This window comes from Salmo trutta, chromosome 4, assembly GCF_901001165.1.
Source record: "Salmo trutta chromosome 4, fSalTru1.1, whole genome shotgun sequence".
Taxonomy (NCBI): Eukaryota; Metazoa; Chordata; class Actinopteri; order Salmoniformes; family Salmonidae; genus Salmo; species Salmo trutta.
In genome coordinates this window covers 5,720,928-5,747,022 of record NC_042960.1, presented here as the reverse complement: position 1 = coordinate 5,747,022, position 26,095 = coordinate 5,720,928, and the positions used below count along the sequence as shown (strand labels likewise).

Below are 26,095 nucleotides of genomic sequence, written 5' to 3'. Positions count from 1 at the left end.
GAATGCTTCATTATTATTATTATTATTATTATTCTGATCTTTATTATAACGGAGAAAGTGAGGGGTGTGTCATATTAGGGTTTTCTACTTGCTCATGACATTGTCAATACAGAGTTTACACTTTGTAGCAGTATTTGTTGGCTCTTGGTTGGTGTTGTTCGTTCCAGAGGAATCCATTGAAAACCCTGCCTGCCACTATTTAGTCTACCCAGCAGCCTAGTGAAGTAAATACATTTACTATTCTGTTTAATGTGTTATCTACGGTTATACTGTATATTGGTGTCAGTGAGAACTGTAGTGACATGTTCTCGTGTGTGTGTGTGTGTGTGTGTGTGTGTGTGTTCTTCGAGTCTTCAGAACTAGGGTCGTGTGAGGTTTGACTGTTGCATATTGGATTATTTAAAGTGACTGTGCGTGTGTGATGGCTCATATTTCCAGCTCCCATGGCCAGAGGGCCAGACCGTACAGAACTCTGGGAAGAGACGGGGGATTGTGTTCCCTACTCTGGCCTCTGTTAAGTCTTTGTGAAGATCACGCTCGATGTCTGGATGGGCTGGCAGCTTGGAATCAAGCTCTCACGTCTCTCTGGATAAAATCTAGGTCTTAGCGAGCTAACACATTCCTGTATGTGCGTTAACTCGACCCCTCTGTTTTCTGACTGTAGAACGTGTATGTAGAACTTGTGCACTGGAGTGAATGAGAAATGCTATTTGAGTTGTTGTATCAGATGTACAGCTTCAGGATCACTGTGGTTTTAATAGAATGCTCCTCTCTGGATCCAGTCATAGTTGAAACTTCTGTCACCTTCTCATCAAACATCTGAATTTGAGCATGGCAACTTTTAACTTGGAACCACCAAGCCTGTAACGGTGGAAGCCATTTTCACACACTACCTTCCTTTATAACTATAACTTTGAATCCACTACCTCGTTCCGAGCGTAAGTCGAGGATCTCCAAGCATCCAGTCTCCAGCCTGTCAGTGCAGCAGTCGGAGAAGATGGAATCGCCATAGCTGATTTTAAGCTGGGCTTTTGGTGTGCAGCGAGCTGAGGGAACCATTCGCTGCCCCTCCCAGGCCATACCTCCCTCCCCCTGTCTTCCCCCTCGGTGGCGGGTCCTTGTGGTGTGTGAGAGCCCGTGGGGGGAGACTGCGGTTCCCCTTTGATGTCAGCGAGAACGTGACGGATCTCCTTGGCGGCATTGCACGACGGTGTGGAATCACTAACCCGGGCTTACCTAACGGGATTTACCGCGCTCCCCTTTTCTTGCTTACGTCCCAAATGGAACCCTATTCCCTATATAGTGCACTACTTTAGACCAGGCCCCATAGGACTAGTCAAAAGAAGCGCACTAATAATAGGGTGCCATTTGAGACATACCCCTCGTCACCCCCAGTGCCATGCGTATCTGTCCTCACGTTCTCAAACCCTGGCCCCATTCAGCACCGATCCGTGTTATGAGAATACTACATTTCCCAGGAGCCCTTCATGTCCACGCGCAGTGTAGTCTGCGACAACGTGCGGCGCCATGTGTAGTTCTTTATCCACGACTGCGGGGTTGTAAAGCGGTTTGAGGCGCTGAATCGAGCAGAGCGTTTTGTTGTGATTTGTGAATCAGCTGGGATCTATTTGATGTATGAGTCTGCCGCTGGATGTCGTTGACTAAAATTGGCCTACAAACAATATTACTATATTTTGTGACCAAATATGACATTTTGAAAACAGTAAATGATTTGAATTTTTTTTTTTTACATTTTGGGGGAGGGGGTTAAATTTCAAGGACCATCAGAGGATCATTGCAGCATTGATGTCATCTGCTGTGCAGGTCTGACAAAGAGCAGGGTGTGTGTGTGTGTGTGTGTGTCACACTGTGTAGACCTCACAGAAAGCTCCAGCATCCTCTCATCCTTTGTGTGCTCCTGCGTCTCAGATCTTTATGAACAGTATCATTGACACGGAGCGTGCGCCAAACTACTGTACTGTATGGTACATGGCGAGGAGGCTGGCCGACACATTTACTCCATATGGCGTTCCCTCCACGGTAATGATTCCATGTGGTTGCAATCCCCTTATCAAAGTCTTTCATCTTGTTAAGTGGAGCTGGGAGGAATTATCCTCTCCCTAAATTGAAACGACTGGTGTTTTTTTTCTGTCTCTCCCTGTAAGATGAGAAGACAAAAATAAGTCCCGGCAAGGATGCACCAAGTGTTCGCATAATGTGGTGTGAATTTGTGTTACGACGCTGACGGACTGTGTGACAGTGTATGTCGGTCGCTCATGTTTTGACTATATGGACAGTGTGTCATGTTTTTTTACTTTATTGTATGAAACGTGTAACAGAGCATTGTGGGAATATGGTAAAACGTCTATCGTTTGTGTGTGTGTGTGTGTGCATATTTGTGAGTGTTTTGTTTTCACGCGCTCTCTCATGCGCTCACCAAAACGAGACTGTCACCATACCTGAGGACATCACAACACTCTAGCCCTCCTCTCTTCTCCCTCGTTCATCCATCCTACTGAGGGAAAGGTGGCCCGTCTCTGCTCCATGGAGCCAGCCTGCACTGGCGAGGCCGGGCCCCAGCCACAGCACCTGCTGAGTGGGGCTTCACTCCTCACCGCCTGCCTCATGACCACCAGGGGATACGGAAAGGAGGGGACAGGCGTGTGCTTGAGTTGGGGTGGGGGGGTTAGGTGGGTGGGAGTGGAGGGGGGGTTAGGTGGGTGGGAGTGGAGGGTTAGAGAGCATAGTGGCTTTTTTTTTTGTCTCCGTGTGGCGTCGGTTGTCGTCACTCCAGCTTGTTGTTGTTTTGACTCCCGGGCCCGCAGAAGGGCCCCCGGTGAAAGTCCCTCCACTCCCCAGGCTACGTGGCTCCTATTGAAGCCAATCTGTGGGAGCTGAGTTCAGCACACAGGGACCGGAGCCCGACTCCTAGCCTCCCTCCACCACCTAAACACTGCTGATAAGACTGGCTCCACCACAAAGCCAAGACGCCAAGCAAAACACTGTTGTTTTTCCACATTGACGCGCTTCAACTGGAGATGAATGGGGAGGCTTTTGAAGTGGTGTAGCTGAAACCCTTTTGATGCCATTACTTTTATTTAGTCCCCAAATAGTTCCTCACTGTTGTAACATTATTATAAAATCATCCCTTTTGTAGTTTAGTGTTAACCAGGTCTATATTTGGTGCTTTGTACCATGTAGTTCAGGCAGTAACTGACCGGGACAGTGGGAGCTGCAGGGGTGAAACACAGAGAGAACCAGCAAACAGCCCTGGCTTGTCCTTGTGTGACGGTCTTGATCAATAGTCGCTCTGTTACCGTCAAGTTACTCTTGTTTTTTTCCTCCTTTATATTTTTCAGATGCTCATTATTTCTTTGTGTGTGCTGTGGTGGGTGTGAGAGCTAAAGAGACTCACATGCTCTGTCTGGGTGTGTGTGTGTGTGTGTGTGTCTGACAGCGCTGGAAGATGAATGCTCCTCAGTGTAGAAGGTTGGGTATAGGGCCGGTATAGTTACTGTACAAAGGGTCTGTGCTGCTCGTCTTGCCTCGTCACCAGGCTTTATCAACCAAGCTGTTAAATGGATAGATGGATATAGCTCTCTTTTCGTCCCCTTCTTTTTGTATTATTTTGTTTTTGCTAGCGCACATCGAATGCGTCATTTTTTTGTCCCCTCTTAACTATTTCCAACATGTACTGTACATATGCTGGCTGGAGTGCGAGAGCGACCGAGCGCGTGCGCGCACACACTGCGGAAGACACATTTCAGTTGAATGCATTCAAAATGTATTCAACTGACTAGGTATCCCCCTTTCCCTTTCCTCTCTGTTGGAGCTTGCAGAACTAGAGTGGACAGGAGGAGGGGTTTGCTGTCAATTCATTTTGTGTGGTCTTGGCTATAAAAAGAAATAAAAAAACAGCTCTTTGAATGGTCTTTAATTTTTGGGAAACCCATAAAAGTTTGCCGCTCCTTTGATATCGGCCTCGGAATTGAAAACAAATGCAGCATTCTCCCCCCTTCTCATTTCAACGGCCCTATTATGGAGTTGTGAAGAAAAAAAAATCAGCCGTAGATCTCTTTCTCTCCCTCCTTTTCCATCCCCCATTTCCCTTTCCCCTCTCTCCTGCCTTCTTTCTCCTCCTCCCCCTCCCCCACTCCCTCTCTTTTTCTTCCCCCATGTTTTTGAAGAAACCTACGGGGGGGGGGGGATCACTGATGTCAAAGTAAAAACCAAGAGCATTAAGAAAACTGGCAAAATGCAATACAGCTGCAATCCGACGTGACGCTGGAAAATAGGTCTGAGGAGTAGAGAGCCTCCCCGTATCCCTATTCCCAGTGTGCACAACTGCTCCCGGCCTCGGCTTTGATCTCTTCAAAGCCTCCTACTAGCTGGAGAGTCTTGGCTGCTGCTCACGCTGGAGCGCCGGAGAAGGGGAGAGAGGGAGGAGGGGCGTATGCATGTCGGAGGGGAAGAGAGGAGAGAGGGGGGGGGGTCGTCTTTTCCTTTCCAGGGCTGAAATCAATCACAGTGCCGAGGCAATTATGTGTAATTCAACAGGGCCAGATTAGTAACTCTGTTACCTGAGTGACTGACTGCGTGTCTGTAATCTCAGAGACTCACCGACTGGCCTTCGCCAGCCAGCCAGGAGGAGTCACCACTGGGTCACCGACAGGGGAGGGAAGGAAGGAGAGCGAGGGAGAGGTGCTGAAAAGCAGGCCGCCATGCCGCCGTCCAGCAGAGCAGAAAATCGGGCCACAATGGAGTGATTACACTTGCAGATGTAGCCATATTTATGACTGAGGCGAGCGGAGGGAGAGAGGGAGGGGGAGAGAGGCAGGCAGTGATTGCCGTGGAGCTCTAGCTAGCTAGCTCCGTCTCTCTAACGAGCCCCGTTCCCTTTGTGTTGGGGCTCGTGCCTGGTGTCGCCCCCTCACCACCGGCCCGCTGCACCCTCCGTCCCCCATCAGTGCCATATCTCTACCCCTCATGCCCGGTGCCTCGGATGGCCCCCAAATGCCAGGCTTGGCCCAGGCTCGCACCCCGGGCACCCAATTTGCCGTGGCTGGAGAGAGGAGCGCAGCTGGATAGATAGTCTGCATGGCTGCGGGTCACAGAGAGAAGAGAAAAACAGAGTAGAATGGAACTACTGCCTCTCTCTTTCTCTCTCCTCTCTCTTGCTATGGGTCTGGGCCATACCACTGCTACAGTATGCAACACACACCACACCACGGCACTTAGCAGCAGGTCTTGGGTCCTGGGTCATGTTTTGCTGAAATGAAGTGAATCTTTGCCTCTTCTGAAGTGATTATGCCTACCTGATTCTGATTAGTGTTCTGTAACCACTAGAATTGACAAACATCGCAATATACCAGCAGACTATTATTGGAACAGATGACCTCATTTAAAGGGAAAGATATTCTCTCTTTCTCATGAAGACGAAAACAGCTCTTTTGTTTGGCTGTGCTCGGCGGAGAGTCACTTGATGCAGGGTGATGAAACCCATAAAGATATCCAGCAAGAGAGTGTTTGTTCATCTGATGAGCTACACTCTGTTCTCCTCTCCTCCCTCCTCTCCTCCCTCCTCTCTCCTCTCCTTCCTCCTCCCTCCTCCCCTCTCTCCTCTCCTTTCTCCTCCCTCCTCTCCTCCCTCCTCCCTCCTCTCCTCCCTCCTCTCCTCCCGCCTCTCTCCTCTCCTCCCTCCTCCCCTCCCTCCTCTCCTCCCTCCTCCCTCCTCCCCTCCCTCCTCTCTCCTCTCCTCCCTCCTCTCTCCTCTCCTCCCTCCTCCCTCCTCCCCTCCCTCCTCTCTCCTCTCCTCCCTCCTCCCTCCTCCCCTCCCTCCTCTCTCCTCTCCTCCCTCCTCTCTCCTCTCCTCTCCTCCCTCCTCTCCTCCCTCCTCCCTCCTCCCCTCCCTCCACTCTTCTCTCCTCCCTCCTCTCTCGTCTATTTCCTTTGATCATCATTTTCATCTGGGGCTAGTCTGGTGGTGATGGAAGGGAAGGCTGTTATTTTCTCCTGGGGATATACACACACACACATTAAGGACATTAGATTTACACTGGTGTTAAGACAAGGAGTGGAGTAGAGCTGGGCCGATATGGACAAAAATCCATATTACGGTAAATCGACTGAATTCACATGAGAAAGATCAATTGAACGATGCGCGTATAACATTAACGCACACCAAAGTTATTTTTGGACATTTATATTACCCTTAACTGCTTTTACTACTACTTTGGATGTTGTAGCTATCAACTGTCCCATTTTAACAATCACCCATATTAGCGTTTAACACATTTCTCTAGTTGGGCCCTAGAGGTTATTTATCCTAATGAACAATATCAGCAAAATGTCCACGATAAGTGGTTGGTTTGGTCAGTGTCGATCATCTTCGGTTTATGGTCCCAGCTCTAGAGTGGGGGTACCAGTGGTTACATGATGACGCTGATTGTTTTATAAAGACAAACCGAAATGGTGATTAAATGAAACGGATTGGATTGACTAGGAACTAAGTGTTGACAGTTTTGCTATTCTGTATAGAAAGTATTGGAACATACATGTTTTGATTTATAATAATTAATAGGCAACGTGAGACAAGGATTGAGCTGTGAAATGAGAAAAGTGAAGGGAGGTACAGTGAAGGAAATGTCTCAGTTGGTGTAGCGTCTGTCTGTCTGCCCAATCTACCGACCTCAGTACACAGACCCTCCGTTCCGCTCGGGGAACCAGCTGAGACTTTTCATCTCCCGTCAGGAGAGACTTCAGAGGGACGTGCTCGGCTTTGAGCTCCCCGTCATCAAACAATGCATCCAAATATCCTATCGATCCAGAGCCCCAACCTCATCCCCCTCTGCCCCCGCCACGCACCTATCTTTGAGATGAAAGGGGACAAAAAAAGCAAGTGACCCCCCCCCCCACCGCCTCCTATCCCTCCTCCTCATCCCCCTCTTCCTCCACCAACAAAATAGGAATCGAGGTGGGCGCCTTGGTGGAGAGAGGGACGCTTCAATTGCTATTCAATCCCACTCCACCCTTCATGTGAACCCGCTACACAGACAGGGTCTTCTCTCTGTACAGAGATGGACAGCTATACAAATGATGGGATATGACAGGTTCATAGACGTTTCACTGAGATTCTTTGACTTCATAAAAGTCCACGGCGCACTGAGCCTGGCTTTGGATAATTCATATCTCTGACATGGCAGGAGATCTGGAAAGAGGTGTGAGCGAATGCTAGGCTAGTCGCCCACCAGAGTGTTGCGTTCTCTTTGTGTTCTTGTCTATAGACCGCATTCAGACCACAGAAGCTTTTGACCATTGTAATGGTTTAATACAATTACGTATTGGGGTGCTATTCATGAGTCGGTGATCTCTGTTGATCTCACGCTATCTCTCGCATTGCTGGAAGAGAGACACTACGATTGGCTCATACGAGATAGGCCCTGTAGTGTAAAGAGTGACGATTGGACTGATGGGAACATAGCTACCCTCCCACTAAGTCTCAAATGAGACTCTGATACACAAAGGAAATACTGTACAAGTCCATTATTTTCAAGAGCCACAGGAAACGGAATTGAATTATAACTGTGTTGTGTTCATTTTGTTGTCATTCTGCATCTATTTCAAGTGTAGTATCTGATGAATGAATGGTGCTCTCGAGGCTACACGTGTTGGGCCGGGGCCCATGCACTTTCTTCTCTTTACAGTCAGGATTTGAATATATCATGACAAAGTGAAACGATTACCATTTCTTAAGGGGTGGTCGGGAGAAAGGTTCGACCGTTGTTAGGGACCATGTTTTAACACGGTCATTGTTTTGGTTTGCCTTACGTCTCTACAAAAGCGTCTCACAAAAGTAACCAATAGGGGCGGAGCTTTTCTTGTGATTGGGTTGATCCTAGAAAGGCTGGCTGAAGTGTTCCCTCGTGCGCATTGCAAATGGCAACCTATTCCCAATATAGTGCACTAATTTTGACCAGAGCCTCAGGGGCCTTGTTAAAAAGTAATACACTATAAAGAGGATAGGGAGTCATTTAGGACGCAGCCCTAGTCATACATGAGTGGAGAATAGCCATTTGTTCTGAAGGGATTACGCCTTTTAGAATAGCTTTGTTTTCATTCAGATCTGAGGAGACTGTGTGTGTGTGTGTGTGTGTGTGTGTGTGTGTGTGTGTGTGTGTGTGTGTGTGTGTGTGTGTGTGTGTGTGTGTGTGTGTGTGTGTGTGTGTGTGTGTGTGTGTGTGTGAGAGAAGCTGAAAATGTGGGGTTTTAATGACTAATTCCAGGCTGAAAAGCAGGTGTTTAGTGTCTCACCGGTTAATCCTTTAAAAATGAGGAGTTGCACCTAAACAACAGCTGGGCTGCTAGACGGACCTATTGTACTTCTGTCCTTTACTTTCTAAAAGACAAGAATGGTTTGTAACCAGATCCACAATGATGAATGCTTTGGTTTATAGTAACGATGACTGGGCTTACAACACTATATCTTGATACAGGGCTAGAGAGTAAGATATATAGTAGTATAAAACCCCTTATGTAGAAACACCCACATTTTTATCAAAACATGCATTTAAAAAAAAATGTCAACTGACTTTGTCAGTTTATCCTTCATATTTGACGATGAAGCTGAAATGACTCACTATAGGTAATCCAATAGCCCGCTGAAGTCTATTACCTGGCTATTAGCTGCCTAGCCAGTGGGAGTAGACGGCTAGGAGGCGTTGGTCTTCAAAAAGCAGAGGTGCGCTGAGGTGAAAAGGCCATTGATCATGTGACTATGGGGTCAGAAGTTCACGTGTAAGATCGCTAGGACACAGGCGTCATGACTCTGGGGAAGAATGGATCCTCTGAGTTGCTATGGTTAAAACAGGAGCAAAATGCTGGTCAGCAAAATAATTTTTTATGTAATATTCATTAATATCCAATAGGTGTGCATACAACACATTTTTCTACATTAGTATATGTATGGACCTCATATTTCACTGCCTTTTTAGATTAGTAATATAAATATATATTAGCAGACACACAGTTGGCTCACTGTTGCTCTGTTGTCATTGAATTTAGATACCATACCTACCACTGTGCCAGAGTGTTTACTTCCCCAAGGTTGTGTGTGTGTGTGTGTGTGTGTGTGTGCGCGCGCGCATGCGCGTGTGCACGCGCACGAGTGAAACTAGGTCAGTACACTCCCCAGCTCAAGCGGCTTCCATTCAAATCATTCACCCCTGATACGCGCTCCTCTCCTCAACGCGTGCCGTTTCAAACCATCCTCGTAAACATTCACTCCCCGCCAGCCTGTCGCCATCTGCCCCCCCACTGGCTCTCACCTTGTCCATGACCCTATGGCTAAGCTAACTACCCTTTCCCTCAATGGCTAGTGTTTTCTAGTTAGCATAAAGCTGGTTAGCATTGTCAAAGAGGACTACTGAGTCAGTGGTTCCAAACCTGTTATTGTACCACCAACTGAATTCTGCTCTTCCCAGAGTACCCCTGAAGTACCCCCTCATTTTAACCAGAAGGCCTATGGTCTCATTATTCTTCTCAAGTACAGTGGGAACCACTATACTTAGAGATGCTAGGCTAGTGTTACTGTGTGAGTTATTATGAAGCTAGCGTGTTGAAGGGGAACTGCTACCTGCCTACAGCTCTCAATATCACGTTAGTTACTAGTTAGCATGGAGCTAGCTAGCGCTTTGAGTGCGGTCTGCTACCTGCCTACAGCTCTCAATATCAAATGTTAGTTACTTGTTAGCATGGAGCTAGCTAGCGCTCTGAGAGGGGTCTGCCAGCTGTCTGCTGCTTCCAGCTTTCTCCTCCACAGGTAGAGCCAGTCACAAAGACCCCCACAACTCCAGCCAGACTCCATTCTCCCGCCTCAACGCTGAGCTCCCAAATCCAAACTGACAGCCATTCATGCCCAGAATACCTGGCTGAGAGCAGGGGGGGGGGGACACTATCTAGGTGTAGCAGGCAAATCCTCTCTTGTTCCTTGGTTTCCAAAACGTGGCGCATGAGGCTGACTTTCTCAGCACTTTTTCTCCCAATCATTCTGTGGTGTTTTTCTCTCTTTTCTCTCCATTTACCCCTTCTGTTATTGTGTTATGAAGACTCAGGCTTGGGTTTTAGCGAGCGCTAAACATTAGCTTGCGCTGCGTTTTCATCTGTGTGCCTCTCTAAGGGTCCTAGCTCGCTAGCGTTCGTTGTTGTGAATGTGGCGATAACGTGGCATGAATGTAGCAACTCGGCAGTCCAAAAGGTTTCTAGTGATATACCATGCAGTGTGTTCATGCAGCAGTGGGGTAGTAGCTAAAAATGGATCGACGAGGAGAAAAAAGACTTGCCGTTTGATTCAATAAGAAAAATAAAGAGCGGTGCCGGATTCGGGTGCACAACTTGTACTTGTTGTCAGCTTTACCGGTTACCCGATTCAGATCAGAGGTCTCTAGAGTTCCATTTCTCTCCATCACCTCATTAGAAACTCATTAGAAACCAGTATTTCTGTCATCTTAGCTGATATTGTAGCCAACTACGTGAGAAAATGTACACTCGATTTTAGATTTTACTCTATAAAAAATGTGTTGTGGAGATCCCTAGATGGTCAATCACAATTTTGCTTGACATTTTAGGTGAAGTGGGTGTGTGGGAGAGTTTGTGTGTTCTCCCTCTCCAATAAACTCCGCCAGGAAGAAGAACTGCAGTCTGTTGTGTGACTCATTCATTGTGGGGGTTTTCCACTGTGTTTGCCTGGGCTCGTACATGATAAGTGGCGATTACGTTATATAGGTAACAAAAAAACGTGTGTGTGTGTGTGTGTGTGTGTGTGAGCACACTTGCTGGCCTTGGTCAAGCTGGTAGGGGGTAGCCAGGCCTGCTGACAGTGGCACTTCAGTGGAATGTTTGCCCTTTCCTCAGCTCTTTGATGTGACCAGGTCCTGCTGTGATAATGAGGCCTGCACCCCGTCGCAAGGTGAACATCCTGCAGGGTGCCCCGGGCTCTGCCAAAACACACCCAGTCCAACCCCCACATAACGCTCTGTCAACCTTCACACAACGCTCCGACAACCTTCACACAACTACCAGGCAAGGCACTAAAAGGCTTCAAAACATTGGCCCAGCATTGCCCCCCCACACACACGCACGTGCACAATCATGTGCACCCACACACACACCCACAACACATCGCTCAAACAAACTTCACACATCCACCACAAATCCCACCACTGAGCTTCAAAACACTGGTCCACATCCCCACACAACCTCAACACAACCCAAACACAACTTTCACATAACTCAACCACCATTGAGCTTCAGAACATTGGCCCAACCCCTACACACACCTTTTCCCCAAATACTGCCCTACCTCCACAGAACCATTCTGAAGTCTCTAAACTCACATCCACCTCTCACCTGAAACAACCTCTAACAACAACCTCTAACCACCCTTTAAAGATGCACTCCAGTCTCCTTTTCACCTCAGCTGATTCACCTAACAAAAGGCCCATCTCAATAGGTAGTCCAGGTATGACATGACATGGCACTAGTGGGGAGGGGTGGGCCTTTCCTCTTCTGTTCTCTTTGCTCCTCTATAGTTCCCACAAGCAAGAGGGGTGGCCGATGACGACAGAGTAAACCCATAAGAGAAACTCCTTGAATGGTCAACAGTTGTAAAAAAACAACACCATTTTGCTCAAAATACTTCAGTGTACAGTTGAAGTCAGACGTTTACATACACTTAGGTTGGAGTCATTAAAACTCGTTTTTCAACCACTCCACAAATTTCTTGTTAGCAAACTATAGTTTTGGCAAGTTGGTTAGGACATCTACTTTGTGCATGACACAAGTCATTTTTCCAACAATTGTTTACAGACATATTATTTCACTTATAATTCACTGTATCACAATTCCAGTGGGTCAGAAGTTTACATACACTAAGTTGACTGTGCCAGCTTGGAAAATTTCAGAAAATGATGTCATGGCTTTAGAAGCTTCTGATAGGCTAATTGACATCATTTGAGTCAATTGTAGGTGTACCTATGGATGTATTTCAAGGCCTACCTTCAAACTCAGTGCCTCTTTGCTTGACGTCATGGGAAAATCAAAAGAAATCAGCCAAGACCTCAGAAAAAAATTGTAGACCTCCACAAGTCTGGTTCATCCTTGGGAGCAATTTCCAAATGCCTGAAGGTACCACGTTCATCTGTACAAACAATAGTACGCAAGTATGAACACCATGGGACCACGCAGCCATCATACCGCTCAGGAAGGAGACGCGTTCTGTCTCCTAGAGATGAACGGACTTTGGTGCGAAAAGTGCAAATGAATCCCAGAACAACAGCAAAGGACCTTGTGAAGATGCTGGAGGAAACAGGTACAAATGTATCTATATCTACAATAAAACGAGTCCAATATCAACATAACCTGAAAGGTCGCTCAGCAAGGAAGAAGCCACTGCTCCAAAACCGCCATAAAAAAGCCAGACTACGGTTTGCAACTGCACATGGGGACAAAGATCGTACTTTTTGGAGAAATGTCCTCTGGTCTGATGAAACAAAAATATAACTATTTGGCCATAATGACCATCATTATGTTTGGAGGAAAAAGGGGGATGTTTGCAAGCCGAAGAACACCATTCCAACCGTGAAGCACTAGGGTGGCAGCATCATGTTGTGGTGGGTGCTTTGCTGCAGGAGGGACTGGTGCACTTCACAAAATAGATGGCATCATGAGGGAAGAAAATGATGTGGCTATATTGAAGCAACATCTCAAGACATCAGTCAGGAAGTTAAAGCTTGGTCGCAAATGGGACTTCCAAATGAACAATGACCCCAAGCATACTTCCAAAGTTGTGGCAAAATGGCTTAAGGACAACAAAGTCAAGGTATTGGAGTGGCCATCACAAAGCCCTGACATCAATCCTATAGAAAATTTGTGGGCAGAACTGAAAAAGCGTATGCGAGCAAGGAGGCCTACAAACCTGACTCAGTTACACCAGCTCTGTCAGGAGGAATGGGCCAAAATTCACCCAACCTATTGTGGGAAGCTTGTGGAAGGCTACCCAAAATATTTGACCCAAGTTAAACAATTTAAAGGCAATGCTACCAAATACTAATTGAGTGTATGTAAATTTCTGACCCACTGGGAATGTGATGAAAGAAATAAAAGCTGAAATAAATAATTCTCTCTACTATTATTCTGACACTTCACATTCTTAAAATTAATTGGTGATGCTAACTGACCTAAGACAGGGAATTTTTACTAGGATTAAATGTCAGGAATTGTGAAAAACTGAGTTTAAATGTATTTGGCTAAGGTGTATGTAAACTTCCGACTTCAACTGTATGTACATTACTGTATGTGTACTTGGGATATTGTTTTTCAACAGGAAATTAAAAAAAAAATTGCTGTAGAGCATCTTTAACCCATTTGACAGGGACTATCATCTCTATAGTCCTTTAAGTGTTTCCCCATAGAGAGTTCAGCGACTTTGTTGTTAGAACTCAGTGTTTCTAATGGCATAGTTCTCCCAACACACAAGGAAAGAACGGAGTTTCTACACTTTGAGAAAATGGAACCTGGGTCTTTTCATCAGAGCGGGCCTATTTCACACACATTATCCCAACTGGCACCTTCATAAGAGGAGAGTGCGAGCCAGTGTGATTGGTTCGCTTGGGGCAATACACTTGAAGCCAGAGGGGTCAATGAGTTTGGGTTATGAAACCCCCCATTCAGCCTCTGTTGAATCCTCAATCTGAAAACTCAAGGATGTTGGGTAATACCTCCTAATTCATCTGTGTCCTATTCAGAGCTTCTGTTTGGTGATATGGAGAAATGACACTTAGCTATAAATGGGGCCCTTTGTTTGCATACGCAGGCAGAGCAGGATGACTGTGGGTATGGGGGAGGGGGGTGGGTGGGTCTGTACACATGGGAGTCTCTAACCTAGAATGTGTGTGTGTGTACATTAGTGTTTGTTTTGCGGGCTGTGTGTGTCTAGCGTTTCGCTATGTGCCCGTCGTGTGGTGTCTCGCTGTGCGTTAATGTACGGTGTTTGTATGTTCTCACGGTGGCGTTTGTTGTTTAAGGGAGGTTTTATGATCAGTGACTGCTTCATCGCGCGTTAGATTCCCACTGTAATTCAGTCAACATCACTGTCGCATTGACAAATGGGTTTTGGTCAATGCAAATATATGTAAAGGGAGAAGTTTAAGCTGAAAGTTCAAAATGTTAATGTAAGGTTTTGGAATAACTAGTTCGGGCAGCAGCGAGCTGGCTTTAGATGCAAGACTAGGCTGAACTATTGGACTGTCACTGACGCTATGAGATTGAGGACAGGGGTGAGGGGAATGAGGGGGGGGGTTCCAGTTCATGGCTGTACATTTCTCTCCGGGGCAGACTTTCATTTCCTCCTCCACTCCTCTCTATCCCCTCGTTCGTTCACTCCTCCGCTCCCCTCGTTCCTCTCATTACCCTGGGCGCGTGGCGCTCCCCCTCTCCCTCCCTCTCCTCCCTCCATCCCTCGCTGGCGGCCTGGCTTTCTTCTCTTATTAATTGGGTTTCGTTACATTAAGCCCCCTGGCCAAAAGGCCATCCTGCCAATAAAACGTTCAATTTTTAACACTTCACCGAGAGCTGGGCTGGCTGACTGACTTCCTGGGGGTTCAAACCACTCTGGGAATAGTAATTGGTTATTTATTTAAACTTCACCCGGGTTGGTAGTGTGTTTTGGTGGAGAGGTAGAGGAGAGTGGTGGTCCCTTTCTTTCTGTGGCCTATAAACGGAGAGACACTGGGAGGGGGCCGTTTTTTGAGCGGGTGTGTTTGCTCACCTTTGTAGTGCAAAGGTCAGGCATTCCACACACACAGAGCCACTGAGAGGGAACACCTGGCCAGACTATGTATGTCTCCATAGGGCTTTAGTAAGCCCCACGCCCACAGTTCTCTCTATCTAATGTCTTTGTGTTCACAGCGTTTTACAGTAGCCCTGTACGGAGTCATCAGTGGCACTGCGTCTGAGAACAAGTGTTTAAACAAGCTAGGAGAGGCAGGATCGGGGCTGGTTTTGCTCTCGTCTTGGTTGGTCTCCCCGTTCTTTACTTCAAGATGAATTCTCTCTCAGCTGAGAAAGACTGATATAATTTCAGTAGAGGCTGAAGTGTCATGACGATCGACACTTGTTCCTCTGTACTGTATGTACACTGTGATGTTCCTCTGTACTGTATGTACACTGTGATGTTCCTCTGTACTGTATGTACACTGAGATTTTACTCTGTAATGTATGTATGCACTGTGATTTTCCTCTGTAATGTATGTATACACTGTGCTTTTCCTCTGTAATGTATTTATACACTGTGATTTTCCTCTGTAATGTATGTATACACTGTGCTTTTCCTCTGTAATGTATGTATACACTGTGATTTTCCTCTGTAATGTATGTATACACTGTGATTTTCCTCTGTAATGTATGTATACACTGTGATTTTCCTCTGTAATGTATGTATACACTGTGATTTTCCTCTGTAATGTATGTATACACTGAGATTTTCCTCTGTAATGTATGTATACACTGTGATTTTCCTCTGTAATGTATGTATACACTGTGATTTTCCTCTGTAATGTATGTATACACTGTGCTTTTCCTCTGTAATGTATGTATACACTGTGATTTTCCTCTGTAATGTATGTATACACTGTGATTTTCCTCTGTAATGTATGTATACACCGTGATTTTCCTCTGTAATGTATGTATACACTGTGATTTTCCTCTGTAATGTATGTATACACTGTGATTTTCCTCTGTAATGTATGTATACACTGTGATTTTCCTCTGTAATGTATGTATACACTGTGATTTTCCTCTGTACTGTATGTATACACTGTGATTTTCCTCTGTAATGTATGTATTTACATTGATTGTCCTCTAACATGCTAGTATGTGCTGACTGACTCATAGACAGATGGTGTGTAGCTTGTCATCAAACAGTCCTGCCTGAAACACAGACCAAAAGGTCACGTGTGGTCAAGCAGGTGTGCAGCAATCCAGACATCTGGATAACGCAGCGGGAATATGTGTGTGAACTGGCCAAGAAGAGTAATCGTCAAGCTAACCAGAACATTAACCTAACGTAGCAGGCATAAAAGAAAGGCCTGAGCGGGCTCGAAAGAAACCGGAAGCATCCGGTTTTCAGGCTTCACCTCTTCTCTGCTTTCCCCCTGGAAACCGGGATGCTTCCTGTTTCTTCCAACCGTCTAAGGGTGCCAACACATTCTGTTGTCTGTGGCTATACCTTTGGTCTGTCTGTCTGTCTGTCTGTCTGTCTGTCTGTCTGTCTGTCTGTCTGTCTGTCTGTCTGTCTGTCTGTCTGTCTGTCTGTCTGTCTGTCTGTCTGTCTGTCTGTCTGTCTGTCTGTCTGTTTCTGTGTGTATTTACAATGGTGTTTGTTCTTCACTGGTTTCCCTTGTGGCAACAGGTCACATATTGCTGTCTCTCTCTCTCTCTCTCTCTCTCTCTCTCTCTCTCTCTCTCTCTCTCTCTCTCTCTCTCTCTCTCTCTCCCAGAGTACGTGACCAGACTCAATCAGTAACCGTGTGTATGTTCAGGTGTGGCTGGTAAAGGGCCCTGGCTGCATAACAGAACAGCGAGGAGCTGAGGAAGGGCTTTTCAGTCAGCGGATTTAGCAGCATGGGGAATCATGGGAATCTGCCACTTTAGTCTCTCCGTCCTCGACGGTTTGTGGAAACGCCGACACACATTTGATTGTAGCTACGGGCACGCTGAGTCCTCATTGCATATAAATTACAGAAGTGGGAAGTGATTATTATAAACTTCCCCCTTTTTTCGTTTTCCCTCTCCCCTCACTTGGCAGACGAGGGATAATTGAGTGGAGCACAAAAGGCAAGTGGTGGGGGGGGAGAAGAGTTAGAGATGCCAAGCAGGCAGTAGGGGAAGGAAAGGTGGTGGGGGGTGGAGAATCCCTTCCCATCTGAGACTGTACGACAGGGTTAGCCAACTGTCGACTAGCGCTGTACACGATGCAAGGGAAGGGGTGGCGATATCAGTGTTAGGCATTAGGGTTAGCAGTGTGCTTAAGGTTAGGTTTAAAATCAGATTCTAGGACTTTGTGGCTGTGTCGCCTAGTGACCACTGCAGAGCTGCCTCCAGAACCATATTCGTCACTAAAAAGTCTCATCTCTACTTAAAAAGTTAGTTATTTCCACTTTATAATGTCAGACATGATTAATCCTTACTGAAAAATATATCAACCCCTACAAAAATGACCATGTAATTATAATCCACATAATAATTCACATTTCCTGTTGCTGCAGGATTTTTTTCCTGCTATGAGAAACTGATCAAATTAAGATCGGACATCTGTATACCCATGCAGGTATACACACATACACACACACACACACACACACACACACACACACACACACACACACACACACACACACACACACACACACACAAATATGCACTTGCGTGCACAAACACACTGATCTGTACCAGCAGAATGACTACGCTCCCTCACAATGGTACCCATACTAGATCCTGACTCTGTGTGGAATACAACCATAAATCTAACAGCAGTGGGGTCACCCAGGAAATGAACTGGTTTGTATCCGACCACCCATCCATCTAACCTCCATCCAACCTTCTTCACACAAGACACCAGTTTCCTTTACCCAAGCAGCACCCCCCATTTGTGACACACACACACACACACACACACACACACACACACACACACACACACACACACACACACACACACACACACACACACACACACACACACACACACACACACACACACACACACACAGAGAGAGAGAGAGCAGCACGCCAAGGCATTGAGCCTCCCTGTTCTGTTACAAAGCAAAGCGTTGGTGCGAGGGTTTCTCCTCTCAAACACCGTGGCTCTCTGCCAGCTCCAGTTCTGCGCAATGAATTTCTTTTCAAACCACATCTGAGGCCGCTTGAAAAGGGCCCGGCCAAGCCTGGTTATAAAATTCTCAAATGGAACGTTTATTTCCAAATCTGTGCCCTCTCTCTGTCTCTGTGTGTGAAATATGAATAGAAAAGAGAACCTAAGACTATTTCTTCCCTGACATTAAAAAAGAACGCTGCCGCCACAGTTTGAGCCATCGTCACGGGGATAAGAAGGGGCGATCAAATCGCGGCGACATTGCATGACCCTCCACGGTCGTGGTCAAGTCAGAGCTGTGCAACCACTTCCTCTAAGAGCTTAGTACAAAAGTATTTAAAAAAAAATGTTATTCTTTGTAAACTTGAAGCAGGGAGTGGTTTAAAGGAAGGAAGGTGCGGCTAGTCCATAAGAAACCACCTGAACTAATAAAGTTTTAAAATGGCAGCTCCTTCAGTTGTGCCTGGTCACCTCCAATGACTAGTTTTCTGGGGGAACAGAAATACCCCTTCCTTCTCCTTGTGCAAGTCAAGACCCCCAAAACTCTCCGTGTACATTTAATATTGTGACAATTTAGCATTTTATTTTTGCATCTGTATACAAACATCTTGGTGCTGTGATTTAGGTAGAGGATGGTGCTGGCTAGTAGTGGGCTATGGTTTAGGTAGAGGATGGTGCTGGCTAGTGGCTAGTAGTGGGCTATGGTTTAGGTAGAGGATGGTGCTGGCTAGTGGCTAGTAGTGGTGCTATGGTTTAGGTAGAGGATGGTGCTGGCTAGTGGCTAGTAGTGGGCTATGGTTTAGGTAGAGGATGGTGCTGGCTAGTGGCTAGTAGTGGGCTATGGTTTAGGTAGAGGATGGTGCTGGCTAGTGGCTAGTAGTGGTGCTATGGTTTAGGTAGAGGATGGTGCTGGCTAGTAGTGGTGCTATGGTTTAGGTAGAGCATGGTGCTGGCTAGTAGTGGTGCTATGGTTTAGGTAGAGGATGGTGCTGGCTAGTAGTGGTGCTATGGTTTAGGTAGAGGATGGTGCTTGCTAGTGGTTGGCTATGGTTTAATTAGAGGATGGTGCTGGAGAGTAGTGGTGCTATGGTTTAGTTAGAGGATGGTGCTGGCTAGTAGTGGTGCTATGGTTTAGGTAGAGGATGGTGCTGGCTAGTGGCTAGTAGTGGGCTATGGTTTAGGTAGAGGATGGTGCTGGCTAGTGGCTAGTAGTGGTGCTATGGTTTAGGTAGAGGATGGTGCTGGCTAGTGGCTAGTAGTGGTGCTATGGTTTAGGTAGAGGATGGTGCTGGCTAGTGGCTAGTAGTGGTGCTATGGTTAGGTAGAGGATGGTGCTGGCTAGTAGTGGTGCTATGGTTTAGGTAGAGGATGGTGCTGGCTAGTAGTGGTGCTATGGTTTAGGTAGAGGATGGTGCTGGCTAGTGGCTAGTAGTGGTGCTATGGTTAGGTAGAGGATGGTGCTGGCTAGTAGTGGTGCTATGGTTAGGTAGAGGATGGTGCTGGCTAGTGGCTAGTAGTGGTGCTATGGTTTGGTTAGAGGATGGTGCTGGCTAGTAGTGGTGCTATGGTTAGGTAGAGGATGGTGCTGGCTAGTGGCTAGTAGTGGGCTATGGTTTAGGTAGAGGATGGTGCTGGAGAGTAGTGGTGCTATGGTTTAGTTAGAGGATGGTGCTGGCTAGTAGTGGGCTATGGTTAGGTAGAGGATGGTGATGGCTGGTAGTGGTGCTATGGTTTAGGTAGAGGATGGTGCTGGCTAGTGGCTAGTAGTGGTGCTATGGTTAGGTAGAGGATGGTGCTGGCTAGTAGTGGTGCTATGGTTTAGGTAGAGGATGGTGCTGGCTAGTGGCTAGTAGTGGTGCTATGGTTAGGTAGAGGATGGTGCTGGCTGGTAGTGGTGCTATGGTTTAGGTAGAGGATGGTGTTGGCTAGTGGCTAATAGAGGTGCTATGGTTTAGGTAGAGCATGGTACTGGCTAGTGGCTAATAGTGGTGCTACAGTTTAGTCAGAGGATGGTACTGGCTGGTAGTAGAGCTATGGTTTAGGTAGAGGATGCATATGTGCCTCTTAGATTCAGTTAAAGCTGTGTCGGTCACAGAAGCCCCCAGGTTTCCCCTGGTGGATTTAGCCTTAAGGACGGCACACAATGGAGGCACAGTTTATTAAGAAGTTGAGAGAAATGGGCTGTGACAGCTGGAACTGGAAGAGCACAAAAGAGGTCTTCTCTAATATGGTGGAGGCAAGGGCATTTCTAAAACTCCCCGGCTTTCTCAGGTGCCAGAGAGTCCGTCAGCAAGCGGGCCGTGTTGGTTTTTCTGCCATGGGATGGAGCTGGAGATATAGGGGGAAGTGTGTGCCCGGGTTTGTGTGTGTACCTGCATCAATGACTGCATGCTTGTTAAATTGTCTCATTTATATGGTTTAGGATTCTCTCTCTCTCTCTCTCTCTCTCTCTCTCCATCCTCTCTCTCTCTCTCTCTCCATCCTCTCTCTCTCTCCATCCTCTCTCTCTCTCTCCATCCTCTCTCTCTCCCTCTGTCGGAGAAGAGAACCCAAAGATTGGAGAGCTTAAATGAAAATCCCCCATCCAGGTTCTTATCTCGTTCCCGCAGGGAAGCAAATGTGAGCTGAAAGGCGTAACAATTAAGAGAAGAGGGGTGAGGATGGTATAATTTTAGCCCCAGCTAGTACAGGCATGTCCCTGGCTGCTCCAGGCCCAATTCAGGCCCTCTACTTGGGAGTCCTCTTCGGTCCTCAGCCTGGTGGGATAAAGTGCCGTTAAAGCTATTCCAACACACAGATTATCCCCTGACCTTTGACCCTGGCTGACCTGGGTTCTCCTGGGCTTGAGACGTCAGGACTGTAGAGCCAGGGTTTAGGGACTAATTAGTTGCTATGAGTGAGCTAATTTTGTTTGAAGTTGGATTGAGATAATCTTTTGTAGTTGATGCTCACTCTATTTTTGATCAGAACCCCTTTTTGGTGTTTTTCATTACTATGCAAATTAGTTCTGAAAATGTTGGACTATTTTGAGGCAGGATCCAACATTATGTAAGAGGTGGTCAAGCCAAACGTACTTCGTACTTTGTTTGATGCTGGAGCGTGTGTGTGTGTGTGTGTGTGTGTGTGTGTGTGTGTGTGTGTGTGTGTGTGTGTGTGTGTGTGTGTGTGTGTGTGTGTGTGTGTGTGTGTGTGTGTGTGTGTGTGTGTGTGTGTGTGTGAGTGTGTGTGTGTGTGTGTGTGTGTGTGTGTGAGAGAGCAAAAGAGAGAGGGCTGGAGACCTGGGGGTCTTGATGCTTAACCAGGCTCCGGAATCTGACACGCATGAAGGCCCTTTTAGTAAGGTGTGCATAGCTGAGATCCACCCCACCCTACTGCTAAACCCCTGGTTAGGACATTCCCAGAGGGGGTAGGGGGAGAGGTTGTAGTTTGGTGCCGGTCTGTGAGGGGTCCGGTCCGGCAACACAGGAAATTCCAGGAGGAGTAGTGGCCCTGCCACAAATTAGCATGCTGAGAATGTCACCTTAGCACGAATCGCCTCACTGCAAGTCAAGCCAATGAAAGTCACCTAGTGGTGTTTTATTTATTTATTTATTTATTTATATATATACAGTTGAAGTTGTAAATTTACATACACCTTAGCCAAATACATTTAAACTCAGTTTTTCACAATTCCTGACATTTAATCCTCGTAAAAATGCCGTGTTTTAGCATCACCACTTTATTTTAAGAATGTGAAGTGTCAGAATAATAGTAGAGAGAATTATTTATTTCAGCTTTAATTTCTTTCATCACATTCCCAGTGGGTCAGAAGTTTACATACACTCAATTAGTATTTGGTAGCATTGCCTTTAAATTGTTTAACTTGGGTCAAACGTTTCGGGTAGCCTTCCACAAGCTTCCCACAATAAATTGGGTGAATTTTGGCCATTCCTCCTGACAGAGCTGGTGTAACTGAATCAGGTTTGTAGGCCTCCTTGTTCGCATATGCTTTTTCAGTTCTGCCCACAAATTTTCAAAAGGTTTGAGGTCAGGGCTTTGTGATGGCCACTCCAATACCTTGACTTTGTTGTCCTTAAGCCATTTTGCCACAACTTTGAGAGTATGCTTGGGGTCATTTGCGACCAAGCTTTAACTTCCTGACTGATGTCTTGAGATGTTGCTTCAATATATCCACATGATTTTCCATCCTCATGATGCCATCTATTTTGTGAAGCACCCCCACAACATGATGCTGCCACCCCCGTGCTTCACAGTTGGGATGGTGTTCTTCGGCTTGCAAGCCTCCCCCTTTTTCCTCCAAACATAACGATGGTCATTATGGCCAAACAGTCTTGGCTGATTTCTTTTGATTTTCCCATGATGTTAAGCAAAGAGGCACTGGGTTTGAAGGTAGGCCTTGAAATACATCCTCAGGTATACCTCCAATTGACTCAAATGATGTCAATTAGCCTATCAGAAGCTTCTAAAGCCATGACATAATTTTCTGGAATTTTCCAAGCTGTTTTAATGGCACAGTCAACTTAGTGTATGTAAACTTCTGACCCACTGGAATTCTAAGTGAAATAATCTGTCTGTAAACAATTGTTGGAAAAATGACTTGTGTCATGCACAAAGTAGATGTCCTAACCGACTTGCCAAAACTATAGTTTGTTAACAAGAAATTTGTGGAGTGGTTGAAAAACGAATTTTAATGACTCCAACCTAAGTGTATGTAAACTTCCGACTTGTTTGTTTGTTTGTTTAGGGATAGCATTTGTTATATGTTGGGCAAGATTGGGTGTAGTCAAAATGTGTAGGATGGGTTGATGGATGACTGTCAGATCAAGCCTTTTGAAATATAATTCTATACGTTTACCCATCATTCTTATACACACCGGATTAGATTGATCATTTTTCAGACAAAGCCATATATCCTTTAGAAATGCTGTTTTGACTCTAAAAGTCAAGCAGGTCCAGGGTCAGTGCTGGGTGCTCTGATTGTGAGTAGTAGATTTAGCATGGCTAAGCAGTACCATGTGTTCAGTGCTGTTGGAGCGTGTAAGCGGCTGGGGGGCTGGCCGGGTTGGAGGGGAGGGCTGGGGGGGTGCAGGCCTCTGTGAGTCATCCTAAGGGTGGGGGGTGGTAGGGAAGGGGGTGCTGTGGCCAGACCACTGCTGACGTGATTAACCCTGCCTTTTGGTTCTACTGCAGACGTCTCTATGATATCTCTCTCTCTCGTCCTCTCTCTCGTTCTCTCTCTCCTTCCCTTTCTTGTCCTTCTCTTTCAAATCTCTCTCTTTCAATTCAAGGGGCTGTATTGGCATGGGAAACATGTTCTTTCTCTCTCTTGTCCTCCTTCCCTCTCTCGTCCTCCTTCGGTCTCTTGTCATCCTTCCCTCTTTCTCTTGCCCTATCTTTTTCTCTCTCCACCACCCCTCCTCCATCGCTCATCCCTCCTTCTCTCCTCCTTCCCCCGGCTCTGGCTCTGTAATGAACTCCTCTTATTCACCGGCTAATGACTGCCTTTGATCTCACTGCTAAGACCTCTGCTCTAACTCTACCCTGTGGGGCTTTCTCTTCCACTCTCCCCCTTCTTTCCAACCCCCTCTGCCCTTAGGCAGGAAATAGGGGCAGTACTCACGGACCACGGCTAAACAAAGTTTTGAGGTGTTGGGGAAAGGCTGGAAGGGGAGTACATTGAGACCTCCCCTGTGGGAAGGTGTTTTATTTTTACTGTTCCATTAAAGCCCCCATGCAGTCTTTTTTTATATTCTTTTTTAGCATCACATATGTCTAATAAATCACTGTTTATTTCATGAAAATAACTCCATGCCACTTGAGCAAAATATATTTGTAATCATTTATTTCCCTGAGCCTCCTTATGCCATTGAAATGCTCAGTCTGATCGTGTGGGCGTGTTGATACAAATTTAAATATATTTACATACACAACCCTGATTGGCGGATAAGATCGTTTAGAGACTCTAGAGCCTACCGCAGTTACCCCTTCAAAGTATGGAGGATACATATGCAAATAAAAGATTACTGGTCATTGGTCAGAATAATCAGATCAGATTGTGATGTCATGCCGTGGGCCAGAAACTACATGCCACCTGAACAGGCTGAAATTCCTGGGGTTTTTTCTCTAAAAATCTCTTACACTAAAAGGGCATTTTCACAATTTCAGAGTCTTATTTCGACCCCATGGTGTGGAAATATAATTAAAAACAGGAAAATTGTGACTGCACCACCCCTTTCATCTTACCAACTCCTTTTTCTGTGGGTGTGTGTGTGTGTGTGTGTGTGTGTGTGTGTGTGTGTGTGTGTGGGTGTGTGTGTGTGTGTGGGCTACACAAATCACCAAACGGCCGTACCCTTGTCATTTGAGAGAGGGCCGGGACTTGATTTAGCGCTGGAAAACTGTGGAAATGCTAGCTGCTAGCTGAATTGAGGAAAGGCAATGTAATGCCTTGTTTAATGTGTTCTGCCTCTCTCATGGTGTCCTCCTCTCTCTCTCCCTCTCCGTTCCAGTCCAATAAGGTTCCGGTGGTGCAGCCGTCGCATGCGGTCCATCCGCTCACCCCCCTCATCACATACAGCGACGAACATTTCGCCCCCGGACCCCACTCCGGACACCACCCCCAGGACGTCAACCCCAAACAAGGTAGGCAATGCCCCCCTCCCCTCAAATCACTAAAGCAGTGGACATCATTAACCATGGTAACACAAAGGACACACATATTTTGTACACACATTTGTTTACATCCCTGTTAGTGAGCATTTGTCTTTTGCCAAGATAATCCATCCACCTGACAGGTGTGGCATATCAAGAAGTTAATTAAACTGCATGATCATTACACACCTTGTGTTGGGGTCATTCTAAGGCCACTCTAAAATGTGCAGTTTTGTCACACAACACAATGCCACAGATGTCTCATGTTTTGAGGGAGCGTGCAATTTGCATGCTGATTGCGGGAATATCCACCAGAGCTGTTGCCAGAGAATTAAATGTCCATTTCTCTACCATAAGACACCTCCAACATCGTTTTAGAGAATTTGGCACTACGTCCAACCGGGCCTCACAACCGCAGACCCCATGTAACCACACCAGCCCAGGACCTCCACATCCGGCTTCATCACCTGCGGGATCATCTGAAGCCGGCCACCTGGACGGCTGATGAAACTGTGGGTTTGCACAACGAAGAATTGTCAGAAACCGTCTCAGAGAAGCTCATGCAGTTCTGCGTCGTAACCGACTTCAGTGGGCAAATGCTCACCTGTGATGGCCACTGGCACGCTGGAGAAGTGTGCTCTTCAGAGGTGAATCCCGGTTCATCTGTACCGGGCAGATGGCGTCGTGTGGGCGAGCGGTTTGCTTACGTCAACATGTGCGCCCCATGGTGGCGGTGGGGTTATGGTATGGACAGGCATAAGCTACGTACAACTAACACAGTTGCATTTTATCGATGGCATTTTGAATGCACAGAGATACCGTGACGAGATCCTGAGGCCCATTGTCATGCCATTCATCCGCCGCCATCACCTCATGTTTCTGCATGATAATACACGGCCCCATGTCGCAAGGATCTGCACACAATTCCTGGAAGCTGAAAATGTCCCAGTTCTTCCATGGCCTGCATACTCACCAGACATGTCACCCACTGAGCTGTTTGGGATGCTCCAGTTCCCGCCAATATCCAGCAACTTCGCACAGCCATTGAAGAGGAGTGGGACAACATTCCACAGGCTACAATCAACAGCATGAGGCAAATGGTGGTCACACTAGATACTGACTAGTTTTCTGATCCATGCCCCTACCTTTTTGTTTTTAAAGGTATCTGTGACCAACAAAGGCATATTTGTATTCCCAGTCATGTGAAATCCATAGAATTTATTTAAATTGACAGATTTTCCTAATATGAACTGTAACTCTTTAAAATCGTTGAAATTGTTGCCCATTTTTTATATTTTTGTTCAGTGTAGTAAAGATTTTCACATCACACCGTATTCATCACTACCCATCTCCACAAAGAGGCATGAAGCCAAAGCTATTCCTCAGAGGGAAATGTAACATAGAAGTTCACCCAGCCACCTACACAAGGTGGTTGGGTGACGTTCTGTCTCAGAGAAAGAAAACTAGAACACCTTCCTCCACACAGCGTACCGCATCTCCCCACCTACCTGAGTCAAGCAG

At 46.4% G+C, this 26,095-nt stretch overlaps 1 protein-coding gene across 4 annotated transcripts in view; it reads left to right on the top strand.

Moving 5' to 3' along the window:
* The window catches only part of lef1 (lymphoid enhancer-binding factor 1), a 46,972-nt gene that overhangs the window by 8,300 nt on the left and 12,577 nt on the right, over window positions 1–26,095 (top strand). For all 4 annotated transcript variants that reach the window (XM_029749586.1, XM_029749585.1, XM_029749588.1 and 1 more), the window contains exon 4: window positions 24,433–24,565. In XM_029749586.1, the coding sequence (XP_029605446.1) occupies window positions 24,433–24,565 (133 nt within the window). The remainder of the gene's footprint in view (window positions 1–24,432; window positions 24,566–26,095) is intronic.